The following is an 18,093-nucleotide window of genomic DNA, read 5'->3' on the forward strand; positions in this document are numbered from 1 at the left end:
AAGTAAGACCCGTCGAACCAATCCATGCACCAGAAGCAAGCAATATCAATAAAATTACACACATCACCAAAAGATCCTAATCATATGCGTATAACAGTCAACCGTGAACGAAGAAACGATACTGTTTGCAAGTACAAATGAACATTAAAACTGTAAAGACTAACAACAGTTCAAAGTCTGACGAAGGAATCGAGTGAAGGCTACTCAAAACAACTATGAAATGGAGATAATAAACCATAAATGAAGCCAAAACATACCTACAGTGGCCTTAACCTCCAGAAACAAAAAAACGAGAGCGCCTGCAAAAGAACCAAACCCTGAAACACTAGAAACGGACGGTATGCTTGGATCTCAAAACAGGAAAGTATATAAATCATAAAAATTTATAGTTTCGAAACGTGGGAGGGAAAGTTGTTTTGAAATGGCCATGCTTTTAAGAAACAAATATTAGTAAATAAATCGTAGAGAATTTCCGAGGAAAACATATATATCGGTATGGTAATTAGTCGAAGCAAATTATAAATCAAATCCAGCCCAGTTTCAAACGTGGCATGGGAAGTTGTTGCGAGATGGCCATTATTATAGATAACAATGTTGGTAAATAAATCTTGGAGAAATTACAAAAGTGGAGCTAATTTTCAAACAAATTAGTATTTATGTTTATTTACTTATTAACGGTGTGATAATTATGGAATCCGCGTAATTTGCATGTTTCCTTGATTGTAGGGAGAAAAATCGGGAAAGCATATTCTAGGAAAAATAACGATGGAAGTGTGATCGGAATTAAAAAAAAAGGCTTCCGGCGACCGTAAGTGGTCTCGGCCGACCACCGTCGACAGTATTTGGCTGCCACCTTGGAAATTAATGGAGAAGATAAAGAAAAAATTATCAAGATGGACATGATTGTTCAAAACCTAATCGTCAGAAACAAGACCCGATCAAACATTGACATGTTGCTCGAGTTGGATATCATCGTCCAAGCCTCGTCGTCGGAAGCCATTGTTGGCTACTTTTAAACGGCCTGCAGAAAAATGAAAAGAAAATTGAGTTGGACATGATTATTTAAAACCAAATCGTCAAAAAAAATCATCAATCAAACATTGACGTGTTCCCCAAGTTAGATATCATCGTTCAAAGCCTCATCATTGGAAGCCATCGTCAGCTGCTTCTAACTGATCAGAAACTGATTTGGGTTTTAAGACTAATCAGAATTGTAAACCATATATGTTTTTAAAGCGAATAATATTAGTAAACTGGTTTGAACAGATTTTCATATTGTTGTTGCTGACGTGGCGGTTCATGTGATGTGACCGAGTTGGTGACGTGGCGATAAAGGAACGTGGCGGACTGTGATTGGTACAAGTGGAAGGTAGATTCAAGAATATAGGTATAGTATTGTGGGCAAAAATTGTAAAAGAAAGTATAAAAGACTACAAATACTAGGGACAAAATAAAAATAATGAATTGATGAGATTAAAAGTTGATGAGATTTAATGGTTGAGATTTGTGTTCCATGGAATACAAATTAGTGTTCGATCCTATAATCACCCAAAAGTTAATGTGGAAAAATTACAGTTATTGGTGTAATACGTGCATGCTAGTCCATTATTTTCTTTCTTTTAACTTTGACCCAACTTATAATATTATATTTTTTGATCATTTTTTAAAATTAAAAAAAAATTAATTAATTTTTTTTTAAAAAGAGCTTATCGTGATCTGCAGGTGGAAGGGGGCTGTGGTGGCTGTTGATTCTGGCCACTACCACCATAATCGAGGTTGCCGGTAACATCAGGGATTGACAACGACCTCGCCTAGGCAATGGTGGCCGAGATCGGACCAACGCTTGAAAATCGTGGTTCGACCCCCTCTCCCTCTTCGATTCTAAGGGGGGTCCAACCCTTTGTGGTTGACGACAGTGGCCCCGATCTCGGCCACCACCGCTCAGGCGAGGTTACTGATCACCGCCATGCTAGGCTTATACGAGGTCGCCTGCACCTAGCTTTGACCTCATATTATTCTTTAAACACCAACTTTATTTTTTTTTTCTTTGATAAATGGCCTTTATACAATGTAACAGAGAATATACTCCAACCTATGCGCCTAACTTTAATAGCTTCTTTTGCATCTATAGCTGCCGAAAACGAAGTCTTATGAAGTGATGGTTGGGTCCATCTCAGTTATCTTTCAGCCATTAGGGATATCGCGCAATACAAGGAAAATTTGGGAATACTGAAAAACATAAGGGGTTTGTCGAAATGAAAAAAAAAAGGACGGACTGTTTAGCAACACCGAAATCATGAAACTAAATGGAAATATGAATCATTCATTGAGAATCGATCTTGAGCTCGAGTCTAGTACAATAAAAGAAGTTTTCAACACGCATACATACATCCAACAAATTGGTCCTGTTCGCAGTATTCAGGAAGAAAAGCAAAATGTGGAAAATTATCCTCAGATGAGATCAACTGCTTCCATAGCTTGAGGATAAGAAATACGCATTCCACGGCATGGATGACACTACGATTTGAGGTTCAACTTTCTAAGCAAACGCCATATCTTGAATTACTAACGATACTCAAACTGCACATCTACATGAATATACTTCTTCACAGTGCGGAATATGGCATTGTTGAAACGAGCGAGCACCTGACAATCCTTGTAGTCCACACCTGAAATTCTCCCATCCACAGTCAGCTTCATAATGCGCGGGCAGCGTCCTAGCAACCTCTCGACCAAGTCCACGAATTCGTCCTTCAGAGTGTTCGACCACCCAACCTTCAAGCAAACCACATTGTCAAAGCGACCAGATGCTAGGAGACAATACGGAAGCAGCTGACCATCTAATCCGTCGCAGCTTAGAGACAGAAGGCTGAGCTGCGGGCAGCACATGGCAATCGTGCCCAAGTCAACAGCCTTGGTCCCCGCATCGAACACCACATCCCAAAGCCTGAGCGTCCTCAATTTCAAGGATTTCGAGATCAATCGGTAGAACTCTGCCTGCGGAATCCTGAAGTTGTTAAAGTTGATAGTCACCAGATTCTCAGCCAAACCGCAGAATTCAAGATGTTGCATGCCAACGTTGTGCATTGTGATCTCCGCCAAGCTAGCCTTCAAGATAAGCTTGTCCAAGACTATGAATTCCATATAGAATCTACTTAGATTAGGAGCACTAACTTCTACTGGAGGACCAGAAAAGTCGAGTCCAATAAGCTCCAAAGACTCAAGCTCCGGGCATGCAGTGAGTAAAAGACTCAAGTCCACCTCCGAGATTTGGAGGTAACCTAAGGAGAGCGACCTCAAAGTAGTGAATCTATGGCGATTTGGATCGATGTGTTCAATGAGAGCATGAGCTAGAGTCAGCTTCTCAAGCTTTTGGGTCCTACAAAAGTCTACAATGTTCAAGTCTGGGTTCGTGGAGCAATCATAGTCCAGCTCCCTCAAGCTGGTCCTTGTATAAAGGAGCCAACTCACCACCACCGAGGCCGAGCACCAATAGTCATCATACAACCTAATAAGCAGAGACTGCAGTCCTGTTGTCTGGAAAATTATCCGACTTATCAGAATCTCTATCTGACTAGTGGTAAAGTTCTCATACCCTTCCCAGTCAAGCGAATCAAATGAGAGTACGCGGAGATGCTTGCAGAAAGCCTCGCGCCATTTCCGGCACGTCATTGAAGCAAGAACAACTTCCCGCGCAGACGAAATGTGCGACAAGATGTGGCCGATAACCTCCACGGGTAAGTGCTCCATGATAATCAACCAACCACCGTCAACAAGCAACCAAATATCTCAAGAATATCGAAGACCACCAAATCTGACCCGCTTAGCTCCCGAAATTTTGCAGCAATTCGTAACTAAACCCTTCACTCCCTCTTAAGAAAAACCCAAAGATTTCTATCCTTTTCTTCCACTGACCCAGACAAGGCGACGAACATAAACCCAACAACCTCGAAATCAAGAACATGAAAGAGCTTGAACAACACTACAGCTCATGAATGCAGGTAACTTGTCACCTGGAATTTCTCCGACAGCTCTGCGGTGAAACACCGGAAATGATGAGTGCCAGTGGCATCTACGGCAAAGCAATGGGCGGGCGGCTTGTGATAAGATCCAGCTTGCTCGTTGGCAAGAACTCAGGCACCGGCCGAGCGACGGAGTGAGGAAGAATGGCATAGTCGTGAGGTTTCCAATTCCATCGAAGCAGAGGAACTGATCCAGGGCGCTATTATTATTTAACGCAAATGATATATTTTTTTGGGAAATTAAATTTTTTGGGGGTAAATAATGCAAATCTGTAATATACCTAATCTAAAATAGAATTGGCACATTAATTAATTATGCATTAAATGTAATAAAAAATATATAAATAATTAAATTTATTTTCTATAGAATGCTTATTTAAATTTTATCATTTACAAAATGATTCGTCATAAAAAAATTTTAAATTTTTATTCACCGAATATGTATAAATTTTTGCGATAGAGTTTAACATCCTAAGTGTTTTAGAGAGACGGTATATATAGTTTTATGCTCTTATTAATATTACATCAATTTTAGTGCATACATATATATATATATATAGATGTATAGTATTTACATCACTAATGAATAAATGAAGAAATTTATTTCTGTTATGATTTATTTAATTTTGCTTTATTTTCGTCATAGAAAATTTTAAAATTAATAATTTTAGCATAAAATTTACGTATGAAAGATTATTTGAGCATCAATAATAATTTATATTATAATTTCTTGTAGGTATGTATGAATTTATAAGACTTACCTATCTATAAATATCATTAAAATGTAAATATTGATCGAAAGAGGTTAATTTCATAATATTTTATCTTGTATATTTTATTTATTTATTTGTGATACTTATTTAAAAAAATTGAATTAAAATATTTTGTATGATAATCGATTTAGTTATGCCAACATTTTTTTATTTCCCATTGAAAATATTAGGTGTTCTATTAAAAAATTAATTTGTAAAAAAAATTAAAAGTCATTTTTTTCAAATTTTGTTTTCCATACGTTAATTTTATTGAAATTACTGATACTATAACCCTAAAACCCTATCAAAAAGCAATGCATCGATTATAGTATTCTTCTTATAAAATATTTTAGTACAAATTTGAATAGATTGATTACATCACAAACAGGGGTGGTAGGCTAGTCAGATTTACTAATGGAGGCTAGTTAGATTTACTGATGGATGATTTGTCTATATTATTTGTTTATAATAATAATATATCGCTAACTTTAATCTTTTTCAAAAATTTAAAACTTTTTCAATAGTTAAAAAACACCTCAAAATATATGATACAATTCAAGTTCGAAGTCCCAAATCTATAATAAATAATGTAAAGGAGAATTTGTACATTAACTGTGCATTAAGTTCATCAATATAAATTATTAATTCTGTTTTCTATAAAATAATTTAATTTCAATATAGATCATTTTCTAGATAATAATCAATTTTCAATAAACAAGTAATTAAATGCATATTCATATATATAAGTTAATCAATTCTAATTTATTATCTTATAAAATGATTCGTATTAAAAAATTTGATAATTTTCTCCACTGTATAAACATAAATTTTTGTAATAGAAGTTACACTCTAGAATAATTTCAAAAGTAGTTGAAAAAGCATTTGGGTTTTCTGCTCTTTATATCTTAGCAACTATAAAATAATAATTATATATAACATTTATGATATACATGTATACATATGTAATATTTTCATCTATGTTTTAATTATTAAGAAATTCATAGTCATTGTAATTTGTTTTATTTTGTAATTGTTATTATATAAAAATTACAATATTATTATTTTTTTAATATTTACATATAAGATGTTATTGCAATATGAAACTGTAATTTTTTATTATAATATTTGGTAGGTATATCTAATTTTGTAATAAATATTATTGTCTTTTAACATTGATTTAAAGAGGTTCATTTTAGAAGAGTTTATTTCGTGTATCTATTTATTTATTGTGATTTATTTAAAAAAAGAACAAAAATGTTTGATTATAATTTGAAAATACTGCCTATTCATTGGATGCATTACTTGGTAAAAGGACTAAACGTAATTTAATCATAATAGTGTTTTCATATGTTAATTTTTATAACCTCAACTTATGCATATATATATATATATATATATGTTTATTTTTTGTTAAAGATACTAGACTACAAACTTATCAAAATCAAACGCCTCAATTGTAATACTCGTCTCTAAAAAATATATTAGCACATATATGAATATAATTAATATGTGAAAATCACATGCATCGCACGGGTAGAAGGCTAGTCTCTCTCAATATATTATATAATTGTATCCACCCCAATAAATAAGGGTAAAATGAATATTCATAATTTTAAGGATTTCATTAGTAGATAAACATATTGTTATTTCTTAAGTAAATAAATACTCATAATTTTAAGGATTTCATTAGTAAATAATTATTCACAATTCTAAGGAGATTGAGAAATAATTAAAATTAAAAATCATTTTTAGTTTTATGAAAGTTCAATTAAGAAATCTCCCATCGAACCCATTTTATGAAAAATTATTAAAACTCATGAAACTTAATGCATGAAATGTGATTTGATTCAAAATCAGCTCAATACTAACTTTAAAATTTTATAGATTTTATGATTATTATTCTTTCATTAATTAAAGCTAAGAATTTTAAATTTTTAGATTTTAAAATTATTTCTACATGAAGTACTTTACATGAATTATTTGCTCAAACTCTTCCATTAATATTATTTTGAGTGAATTTGAAATTTATCCTATTGAATTTTATATAGTATAAAGAACAAAATTCCTATACACTAATATAAATTATAGAATGAGAGTAATCAGTGTCTTCATATTTAGACTCTTTCAATAAATTTTTTTTTATAAAATTTGTGCAGGTTCAATAACCCCTATAAGTATAAAATAAAATAAAATTTCTTTTAATATATCGTCTTTGTTTTTCCAATGCTGTAACTCCTACATAATATCCACTCACAATTTAACTGGTCAAATATATGATTTCAAACATGATCTCGACCTGGAGTTGAGATTTTCGTAATTTGTGTTCCATTGCGCATCCTCCTTACATTACCCTGCTTTTATATATCATAATCGATGTTAAAAAAATTTCAGCCAGCTATTTTAAAATAAATACTATATCGTTAGATATTTAAAATTTTTCTTCCATGAAATGAAATGATAGTTTTAAATTTTTTTAGCTCAAATGACTCCAGATTGTACTTAGATTGTACTTAGGAGACATTTGGTTCGATTATTGTTACAGTACAGGAAATATAAAGATTACAGAAAAAATTCACCATGGAATTATTTTTCCTTGATTGTAGACCGAAATTTAAGAATTTTGTGTTTGTCAAATATATTTGATTACTTAAATGTAGGTGATAATATATTATGATTTATTTTTATAGAGGTAGGCTTACAATTGTAATCTCATTATAGTCTAAAAATTGCACGTGTTTTCGGATGCAAAATCTTTACCGATCACTATTGAGAGGGCATTTGGTTGAGTATAATGTTCGAATTTACATCGTATTTTATAACATTTTGTTATAAAAATTACAAAAGTTAATCATTATAATTACTTTCACGAGTTAGAAATTTACTACCATGGTTGGTAAAGGTTCTGCATTCGAAACATGTGAAATTGTTATATTACAACAAAGATTACAATCGTAAAGCCCGCATTTACCTCTGTAAAAATAAATCATATATTATCACTAGCTCATATTTCTCGTAATTCAATATAATTTAACAAACACAATAATCACATATTTCGGCCAACAATCCAGGAAAAATATTTTATAATTAAATTTTCTCTTCAATCTTCACTTTTCATGCAATCTAACAACACTAGAACCAAATGCCCCTGAAGGATCAAATTTTAACTTGAGAAAGTTATTACCGTTGTTAATTTGCTATCAAACGTAGTAAAATATGACGCAAAGCTCATCCCATACAAAATCCAAATTATAAATCAAAACAAATGTCCCCCTTAAGAAACTTCAAAGTTGCAGAGGGTGCTAATATGTTATTCTTTTCAGAAATTTGTTATGAAATATTAGAATTGTGAGCGTCAGACTTCGTCTACATTGTCGCTTAATCAGATTATCTGCATCAAATTAAAATCGAAATCATTCTTTAAATGCTTAATACCTTTTTCTTTCCTTCATTGACCACTGAAGACCGACTGTTACAAAATTGACCCTCATAACATGGCATATGATACTCATTACATTTGCAAATTCCCATCAATTGGGTTCATATGGTAAAAACACAGCTAAATACCATAAAATCTGTCTAGCTCGAAAAACTCAAGCTCCAAAGAAACTTACCTAAATATTGAAAAAATAAAATCATGATAATTGCTATTCAGTAAATTCATTAAAATTGACGACAATTTTTTTTTATCAAAATGATATGTTTTGCTCGATTCAAATTTCAATCGATAAGCCTGAATATTAAATAAGAAGGAAGTAATTATTTACAGAATTCGCTTAGATGGTCCAAAACATTTCTCGTTCGATTTGGTCCACTTATTAGTGTACTTTTAGGAGAAATACTGAAAATAAATAAATAAATAAATAAATAAGGGTGTATTTGAAATGAAAAGCAAACTTGAGGAGGCAAACTGAAATTACAGGCATTTCTTCCCTTCTCCGGCCGTTAACGAACGGCGCGGCCAGGTTCTCCCGGTGATATAAACTGAAATGGCAGCCCGTCGTTGACTCCACTATCTCTCTCTACCTCTCTCTCTCTCTCTCTGTGCATCCTATTCAATGTCGGGTAAAGCCCTGAATCGCAATCTCATCTTCTGGCTGTGCTTCCTCGGAAACCCAGCTCTGTGGCACCCATCCACCGCCGCGTCTCCCGGAGACCGCCGCCTGTACAATGTCGGAGATCACGTCCCCTTATTCGCCAACAAAGTGGGTCCCCTCCACAACCCCAGGTATCAGCTCCTCTTTCTTCCTCACTCCCATCAATTGCAAGGAACTCACCCGATCAGTGAATTTTGCTCTGGGTATTGCTTGTTCTTTGAATACGGGCAACCGGTGATTCAACTGTTTCCTTCTTCTTGGATGAGAAAGCAGGCGCTTTTGCCTCAGAGAATTGGTTCATTGGGATGGGCGTTTGGTAGTAATGTGTCTGTACTGTGCCAATTCATTGATGTTCTGTTGGTTCGGTGATGTGATTCTGATAATTTAGGATATTCTGAAGCTCAGATTCTTAGTTTTTGATGTTACCTAGCCCTGTGAACTCGCCTTAACGTTTGATGAATTGGATCGATATCGGGATTTTACTTCTTATTCTCATGACTGACTAAGGTGGACTCCAAAGTGATCTGTATTGTTCTTCTTGTTGCAGTGAGACGTACCAATACTACGACTTGCCATTTTGCCGTCCAGGTCAGTATTTGAACGTCCTTCGCAGCTTTGGACGGTTCCCCGTTGTTTGGTGCTCAGCGGTTGAGTTGGTTATGTATCTTGCTAGCATGCTTAATACAATAGATGAGTCAAATTGATATGTTTATTTTTCGTCCTTATTAATTGGAAGATTTTTTTGGAGGCCTGAACTTCTGATATATTTCCAATAAATTTCTACGGACTGCTATTCCAAGCCGTACTAATGCTACTCCAACTTTCCCCCATTTTAAGTATTCGTGTAAATTGCATGGATTTGATTATAAGCTACCCATTATTGTCAAGAGTCCGTAAATTTTCAGACAGATTTTTTTTTTTCCCTCCCTAGCTAGCCCGATCTTGATGAACAACTTAGAGTTCAAGCCTTTCCCTTACTATGAATTGTGTGACTGCAGATCCATTAATCCCGAAGAGGGAATCTCTTGGTGAAGTTTTGAGTGGTGATCGTCTCACCAACACTCTGTACAGTTTGAAGTTTGGAGAAGTCAAGACGGGAGTGACTCTCTGTAAGAAAAGACTTTCAAGGGATGAAGTTGCCATGTTCAGGGATGCTGTTATCAATGACTTTTACTTCCAAATGCACTATGATGATCTTCCACTGTGGGGATTCATCGGAAAAATAGAAGACTCGAATTGGGCACTTGAAGAGATGATGCCCAGATATTATCTGTTCAAGCATATCAAGTTCGATGCCTTTTATAATGGAAATCAGATAATAGAAATTCGCGCTTTCGGTCACCCTAATCATGTGGTGGACATAACGGAAGATGACGAAGTTGACATGGAGTTCACTTATTCTGTATTCTGGAATACAACCTCAACTCGGTTTGAGGACAGGATGAACAGATACTTACAAACTTCGATGCTTCCTATCAACAAGCAGATTCATTGGTTCTCACTCCTCAATTCGCTTGTTGTTCTCGTACTCTTGATGGGATTGTTTGCGCTGCTATTCATGAGACGTCTGAACAATGACCTAAGAATGTAATGACCAACATAAGTTAGGGGGTTTTCATTTACTGTTATTAGCAAAATATTTTCGACTGATTGTACGCCCTTTTGTGCGCCAGGTGCTCAGGTGGAGATGAAGAAGAAGATAAGGAGGCTGGGTGGAAATATATTCGCGGCGACGTGTTTAGACTTCCATCGAACTTGTCCCTATTATGTGCCACATTGGGATCTGGTATGCAGATATTGACCATGTAAGCTACTCGAGATCTAAGTATATATTCCATGTGTCTCTTTATTAAATGTCTAGAACTTCCCACATCCACGGTCTAGTCAGCTCATTAAAACTCAATCACCAGCATATTAGGAAAGGGCTTGAACAAATAATGCATAAACCATTGACTTGACAGATTAGTCGATTTTTGGCTTGGTTAATCCTGCCGAGGTCTCTACACCCTATATCTTCGTCCGTTCCTCTCCCTCTCTTCTTTTTAATTTGCTGATAACTAAGCCTCAGATGAACTTAGAGAGCTTATCGAGCAAGGCTTTAACTTTCATATGGAGCTGAATGCGTCCTAAACAAATTCCACCTAATTTATTTCAAATGGCACAGTGTTTTTCTCCTTTCGAGGCTTTAGTATACTACGATAACACTTGTTGCATTGAATACCCTAATTTCACGTCTCTTTTTCAGGCTCTGTTTTCTATTTATTCTCTCATTTCTTGGCATCCTCTACCCTTACAATCGTGGAGCACTGAGCACAGCTCTCGTATTGGCATACACATTCACATCTGTTATTGCAGGTTCCACTGCTGCTTATTTCCACAATCAATTTGCTGAAACTGGATGGGTACCGTTCTTGCGCAGTTCTCAATATTCCTTTCTATCGGTTTTTGAAAAATTAGGGAAAAAAAATTAATATGAAAGATCCTGCAGTCAAAGAGATCATTTTTCATATCTTTTACATACATCACTTATTTTGATGCAATGAGTTTGATTCCTCAGGAAAGGAGCGTCCTGCTAGCTGGGATACTGTACCCGGGCCCAGTATTCCTTATTATGTCGATCATCAACACAATTTCCATGGCTTATCAATCCACAGTCGCCCTTCCATTTGGCAGTATTGTAGTAATCCTCCTTTTATACACACTTATAGCAGTCCCTCTGCTCGCATTGGGTGGGCTAATAGGGCATCGTTTCAGACCTGAGTTTCAAGCCCCTTCTCCAACGAACAAGCAAGCGAGAGGTCTCCCCCTATTACCTTGGTACAGGAAAGCTCTCTCAGACATGTTCATCGGAGGCCTCTTATCTTTCAGTGCAGTTTTTCTTGAGCTTCACCAGGTTTCGGCAAGCCTCTGGGGATTTAAGATTAGTGCTCTGCCAGGAACTTTGTTCATTACATTTATCATCCTGGTCGTGTTGACTGTAATTCTGAGCATCGGTTTGACTTTTACTCAGCTTTCCTCGGAAGACCATCGGTGGTGGTGGAGGTAAATTCTTTCATTCCGCTTTTCATCTCCGTTCTTTTAATCACTTGAGAATCATATGAGATTTATGTCACCTTTTCACCTACAATGGCAATGCTAATTGTTTGATGCAGATCTGTGCTGCGTGGTGGGGCGATGGCCATTTACATGTTTGGTTATTCCATATACTTCTATGCGAAGTCGAATATGAGTGGCTTCATGCAGCTGTCAGTTTTCTTGGGCTACAACGCTCTGATGAGTTACGCATTTTTCTTGATGCTCGGAACAGTTAGTTTCCTCGCTTCATTTACATTCATTCATCGAATCTACCAAGCAATCAAGAGCGAATGAGCAATTCTGCTGGCTAACTTCCATTCAGTTTGGACAATGCACGTGAACGTTCTCTATAACAAGATGGTCTGCTTGTGCAACATCAATTGAGGATTAGTCTCCATAAGACTCTGCATTCGTCGTGAAATTTCCTACATCAGATCTGCAATCCCTCTTAGCGATGACATAGGTTGCATGAAGCAAATGCAGGAATACATCTCAGACATACGCCGATCCAGGGCTCCTTTTGTTCTTAATCCGTGTACTCTTCGAAAAAGTGTAATTCGTACTACACTTACTAAATCGTTGCCAATTTCTGTTTTATAATGTTCACAAGCATATATATTCCTAAGTATTAATAAAGTCGAAATTCGGGTAAATCAAAGACTCGGGGTGAGCGTGTGGTAGTGCAATATCATGTACATTTATCCTTATTACCTCTCATTTTGATGAGAAACAAAGCACTCTATCGATGAGAATTAAACAAATACTCTTTATTTCAGGCAAGAGTTTATAGCATTGAATTATGCTTCTTTTTGGGATTGGTTTTTTTTTTCCCTTTAAAGTACAAAAAACTTCTATTGTGATTTAAAATTGAGATAAATTGCACCCTGTGTTTTTTTTAAGGGCAAATAACAGCATGTGGTTTATTTCGTGAGATATAATGGACATCAACGTTAATTTTTTCGTTACTTTTGGTCATCTTTTTTTTACCATCATTATCCTCAAACTTTCAACTTTTTTTTTAATTTGGTCCTAAAATTCGAAAAAAAAAGGATGAGGATGGAGCTGGGGCTGAGGCCATCGGTCGGCGACCCTAACCCACCACTGAGGTCGCATGCACCCACAGAGGATGCCGACGACCATGGAGGTGGGGTCGACGCCGTAGATTGGTGGCCCCTGCCCCCGAATCGATCGAGATCTCGAACTCGAGATCCCAATCGATTCGGGGGTAAGACACCAATCGACGACTCCGACCCCACCCTCAAGGTTTCTGGCATCCTTTGTGAGTGCATGCGATGTCGGTGGTAGGGTCAGGATCGTCGACCGGCTGCCCCAAGTCCCTTTCTCCTTTTTTTTTTGAATTTTAGGATCAACTTGCAAAAAAAGTAAAAGTTTGAGGATAATAATTAAAAAGAAAAGTTTGAGGATCAAAAGTGATGAAAAAAATTAACGGTAAGGTCCATTATCACATTGTGTTATTTGTCCCTAAAAAAATCATATGATGCAATTTGTCTCAAACTCAAACCACAATGGTCGTTTTTGCACTTTTCCATTTTTTTTTAAATCATTAATGGTGTGTTAGTTTGGTTTTGATCAAGACATACTATCAAAAGAGAACTCTTCAATTGTAGGTGCAGTCATTGAAAGCTTAGAATGTGTTTGGTTTTTGAGTTGAGTTGAGTTGAGTTTTGATTTTAATTGGTTTGTAATGATTGTATTGTTGAATTATGAGAAAAAGTGTGAAAAAGTAATTAATAATTGAGAGAAATTAATGATTAAGTAATGATTGTGTTGTTGAATTGTGAAAAAAATGATGAATAATTGAGATAATTTAATATTAAAAATTGAATTGAATGGTTAAAAATTTTTAAAAAATGAAAAAAAAGTAATGATTGTATTGATGAATTGAAGATAAGTGAAATTAAGTTAAGTAGAGTTGAAAAATTTTTAAAAACCAAACACACACTTAATTTGTCTCTTGCAGGTATAATCTAATAATTGAGAATTCAATTTGTCATTGAGCCACATTTGTGTGGTGTGGTTCGCATTTACATTGCAGTGCCTATATATGTTCCATTTGGCATTTCCTTAACCCAACAATATGAGTGGACGTCTTGTAGTGTTGCATAGGAAAATATCCGGGGTCTTGTTCTGTTCCTTAGAAGCCAACATCGCCCACAAGAAAATCAGAATTCTGTGTGCTATTCGCCCGTTCCACCTCAAGTCCCTAATTTAATGCCCCCCAACCCTTCCCCCACAAGAGGACCAAAAATTAGGAGACTGATCAAAATAGAAAGGCCCCCCTTCACAGCACGAAAATTGAATGCCCACCTTAGGAATTCCCAAGCAATCAAAATCTCCTAATTCTATGGCCACCGTAACAACAACAAAAAAGAAAAAATATATATATATAATTTTAAAAAAAACCATAAAACTTCCAATCATTAGGAAAAAAATCAATTATTAGATATTATGCGATTGACAAATTATAATTTCAATAAGAAATTTTTATTTGCATAATGATTAATGCTGCGTTTGATTTCAAAGTAGAATTTTAAAATCAGATTTTGATTTTGAAAAAGAGTGGTATAAATAGTTATGTATGGGGTTAACCCTTTGACTTTGTACGAGTTATTTTGTTTTGTTGTGGAAAAAAGAGTGATATAAATGATGCCAACCCTTATTTTATTTTGTTGTGGGTAGAATTAAGTTGAAGTGCGACTTTAAAATCACACTTTGAAACCAAACAAATCATAGTATCAACAAACAGAAATTCGTCATCAGGACAAGTCGACGCCCCATAGAGGCTAAGTGCATTTACATAGTCTCGTCTGAAATAGAAAATGAAAGGAAAAGGAACTAGAATGGAATAAATACACGTAGAAATGTCTCAGACCATACAATACAAAGTAGGAAGACGTGACGTGTTTTGCATTTCCCCACCCATTTCTTCGTTGCTTCCCTTCACTCCCACATATCTTCAGAAAAATAATGACTACATATAAAGATATACACATACAGACAAATATGTATATATTAGCGCATGTTGTGTATGGGTATATATTACCTTCCGCAACAGCTGTTGCCTGCATCCATTCGTTTGGCGACATGGAGAGTGTCGATGCTTCAGTGAAGCAAGAGAGCTCGAGCAAGGACATGGCTCAGAGTATCGCTAGCTTTCACTCCGCACCATCGAAAAGCCCGACCGAGCCTACCGCCCACTCCGCTCACGAGGCCAAATATCTTGCATCGCAAGGAATAGCCAGGCCTAGGGACAAAGATCAAGATGGGCAGCAGCGTGATTATAGTCGTCGCGGCGTTGAGTCATGTAAGCAACTGCAGCAGCCACATGATTATTGTTGCGGGCGAGAGAGGCTGAAGAGGCACCGAACTGAGGTGGCTGGGCGGGTCATGATACCGGACACGTGGGGGCAGGAGAACTTCTTGCGGGACTGGATCGAGTACTCGACCTTCGATGCTCTGTTAGAACCCAAGGGGATCTCCTCGGCCCGAGAGGCGCTCATGGCGGAGGGGCAGCAGCGAGCCGCCTCCCAGAGGCTGAGGATAGAGAGTAGGTGCTAAATATTAATTATTGATATGTTTCTTCTTCACAACTTTTAGAAAGCCATTGTTAATAAGCCATACTCTTGTAGTTCCTTGCTTAATCTACCAAAACAATAAAGATTGAACTCGTTGAGTTTTTGACGTTGAAATAGAACGAGCGTGTTCACCCGATGTAACGATTCTTAGTATCACGCATCAGCGCACGAAGGCTTGTTTGTAATCGATTGTAATAACAACATTGTCAATGTGCATCATTTCAGTAATTCATGTATATCATTAGATCTGAACCTCTCTTTTCAAATAACGTGAAATAAAATCATCCACTATGAGTGTAACGAATCTAAATCATATCAAATTAATCGGATGACAATAAATAAGCACTGGTTAGCTAGTGCAATTCCTTCCAGATATATCCCGATCTACCTAGACGCGCTTAACCGGTTCTTGGAGTGTGCGTATATTTGTTAAGCCCCAATTTGATGAGTTCAGTCATTATTCAAATATTAATATTGGATTAGGAAAGAGGTTTGGTGGAGCGGTATAAGTCGCCAACTGAACCATGAGGTTCCGAGATCGCTGCTCGTCAGTGGGACTTCCATGCCCCGCCTTTTGTTAAGCTTTTGTTATTCTTATATTAGATGATAAACCTCCATCATAACTGAAAGGAAAAGTTAAATAAATAACCTCTTGCATTTAACCAGAGAAGACTGACATAGCAATATTAGCTCCTTTTTCATTTCCCTTTTCTTTGGGCTGAATTTTCCAAATTCTTACAAACTAGATTGATCTATATTGGGCACAATAGACTCTTCTGTTGCTTTTCGGCATTCTATGAGCTGATTCTGCTGTCAAGTTTGGATTTTTGAACTGGAAAAATTCTAACTGATGCCTTGATCACAATATGTCAAATCATAGAAATTAATGGTACGTGTTCTATGTGCTTTAATTTCTGTTCATTCAGATACAAGTGCTGATGTTCTTAAACAATTCCGGCATCCGCCGGGAAGGAATCCTTACAGGATCTCTGCTTAAGGCATTAAAGATGAGGTATGTGAAATATTAGATTTGTCCGCTTACCTTGCTGGGTGATTGTCTAGTAAACCGTTATCTCACTGATGAGTTTGTTTCTTTTCGACCGCAGTCAGCTGGTCAAGTTCCTGCACTTGAAATGCACGACGGGCAAGCTGTACCGCAGTTCTGAGCTGCTTTTGATGTATCTTCAGGAGAGTTTTGTAGGGATAATTATTCGAATAGCTAGTAAGCTGATGAATCCAAACGGTACTTGTGATGGTTGCCATTTTTGCCGCCATTTCTTACTTATTATCTTCTATCCGAGTTTCTTACTATTCAAATGGAATTGTTCTTTCCTTATTGAAAAGAAAAACGACTCATTGATTACGTTTTGAGATGCTTCATGCGGAGGGATGGATACACTTAGCATTCTGTCAGACCACCGCTAGCTGAGGCAATGGACTGATCGAGAAACAACCTTCATAGATTGGATTTAGGGTCTTAGCTTGATGAACCGACCGATGACTTCATGAAACTGTGGAATTAATCCACAACACAAGCATTGAGTAAAATCAAATTCATACGACCATAGCGAGTCCCACGCACCTACAATGATAAGGGTGGTCACCAGCTGTGCTTCCTCTAGCGTATGATATGAATATTGGTTACACATTTTACATGGTTGGGCGGGGTTCGTTATTGCTCTATGTTTAAATTCTTCATATAGGTACATTGAACAAATTATTAGGGTTAGATTTGACTTGACAGTCCAAAGAGCCGTAAGATCGGAGTGGTAACTTCCACTTTAGGTTTATTGCACAAGTTAGATCATGTTCCACCTTCCATTCAACCCTTCCACCACATTACATGTGGGGCCAAATTTCATGGCCAAAAATGGGACGACAACTTTTCAAAGGTAATGTTCAAAACGTTTTTAATATATATTCACCATCCAAGGGATCTAACGCTGTAATGTATAATTTTACCTGATAACTAAAAAATCCTAAGTTCGATACTCGTTGTAGGATTACTATGCCCATTCATTATACCATATTAATGAGTCAATCCCTTTTATGACTGAAAGACATATTCACGATCCAAGACATTAGTATTTGGTTTTTTGATATCTCATATGAGGGAAAAGGAAAGAGAGAAAGAAGCACGGAACTCATCAATAATTTCAGCATTGCACTTACTGGCATCAAATTGGGAGGAACATTTACAATGTGTATTTCGATTAGTATATTTGCCTACATATTATATATCAATAGATTTTAGAAGAAATTATGCTAAAAAAACTAACAGAAATATAAAATAATAATAATAATAATAATAATAATAATAATAATAATAATAATAATAGAAAGAAAGTGGGCCCGGGCCGGAAGGTTGGGTTGGGTATTTTGGGCCCATCGAAGGGCCACCTTCCCGTCGTTTCCCGCTCCCGACTGATACCCAAAAGCCACCTTTGACTCTCCCCGTAAACTCGCCTCCTGCAAATGCAAGAGCTCATCCTGCCTGCTCCCGGCTCACCGTACGCCGCCATTAACCTATTTGAGAGGATCCGCAGCCACCCCT

The 18,093-nt window shown here is 36.4% G+C and overlaps 3 protein-coding genes across 3 annotated transcripts; 2 read left to right on the top strand and 1 right to left on the bottom strand.

The window, feature by feature from the left end:
• Positions 1 to 2,565: 2,565 nt before the first annotated feature.
• LOC116200538 (F-box/LRR-repeat protein At1g67190-like) lies at positions 2,566 to 3,672 on the bottom strand. The gene has a single exon (XM_031531381.1). It carries the CDS (start codon positions 3,670 to 3,672, stop codon positions 2,566 to 2,568), a length of 1,107 nt encoding a protein of 368 aa, XP_031387241.1.
• A 5,098-nt stretch (positions 3,673 to 8,770) lies between these two features.
• LOC116200940 (transmembrane 9 superfamily member 5) lies at positions 8,771 to 12,596 on the top strand. The gene is made up of 7 exons (XM_031531935.1): positions 8,771 to 8,999; positions 9,416 to 9,456; positions 9,867 to 10,455; positions 10,542 to 10,673; positions 11,114 to 11,270; positions 11,426 to 11,910; positions 12,021 to 12,596. The coding sequence occupies exons 1-7, from the start codon at positions 8,830 to 8,832 to the stop codon at positions 12,235 to 12,237; spliced, it is 1,791 nt and encodes a 596-aa protein (XP_031387795.1). The 5' UTR covers positions 8,771 to 8,829; the 3' UTR covers positions 12,238 to 12,596.
• A 2,375-nt stretch (positions 12,597 to 14,971) lies between these two features.
• On the top strand, positions 14,972 to 15,775 carry LOC116200941 (protein BIC1). Its single transcript, XM_031531937.1, has one exon. It carries the CDS (start codon positions 15,049 to 15,051, stop codon positions 15,520 to 15,522), a length of 474 nt encoding a protein of 157 aa, XP_031387797.1. The 5' UTR covers positions 14,972 to 15,048; the 3' UTR covers positions 15,523 to 15,775.
• Positions 15,776 to 18,093: the final 2,318 nt, after the last annotated feature.

This window comes from Punica granatum, chromosome 3 (assembly GCF_007655135.1).
Source record: "Punica granatum isolate Tunisia-2019 chromosome 3, ASM765513v2, whole genome shotgun sequence".
NCBI lineage: Eukaryota > Viridiplantae > Streptophyta > Magnoliopsida > Myrtales > Lythraceae > Punica > Punica granatum.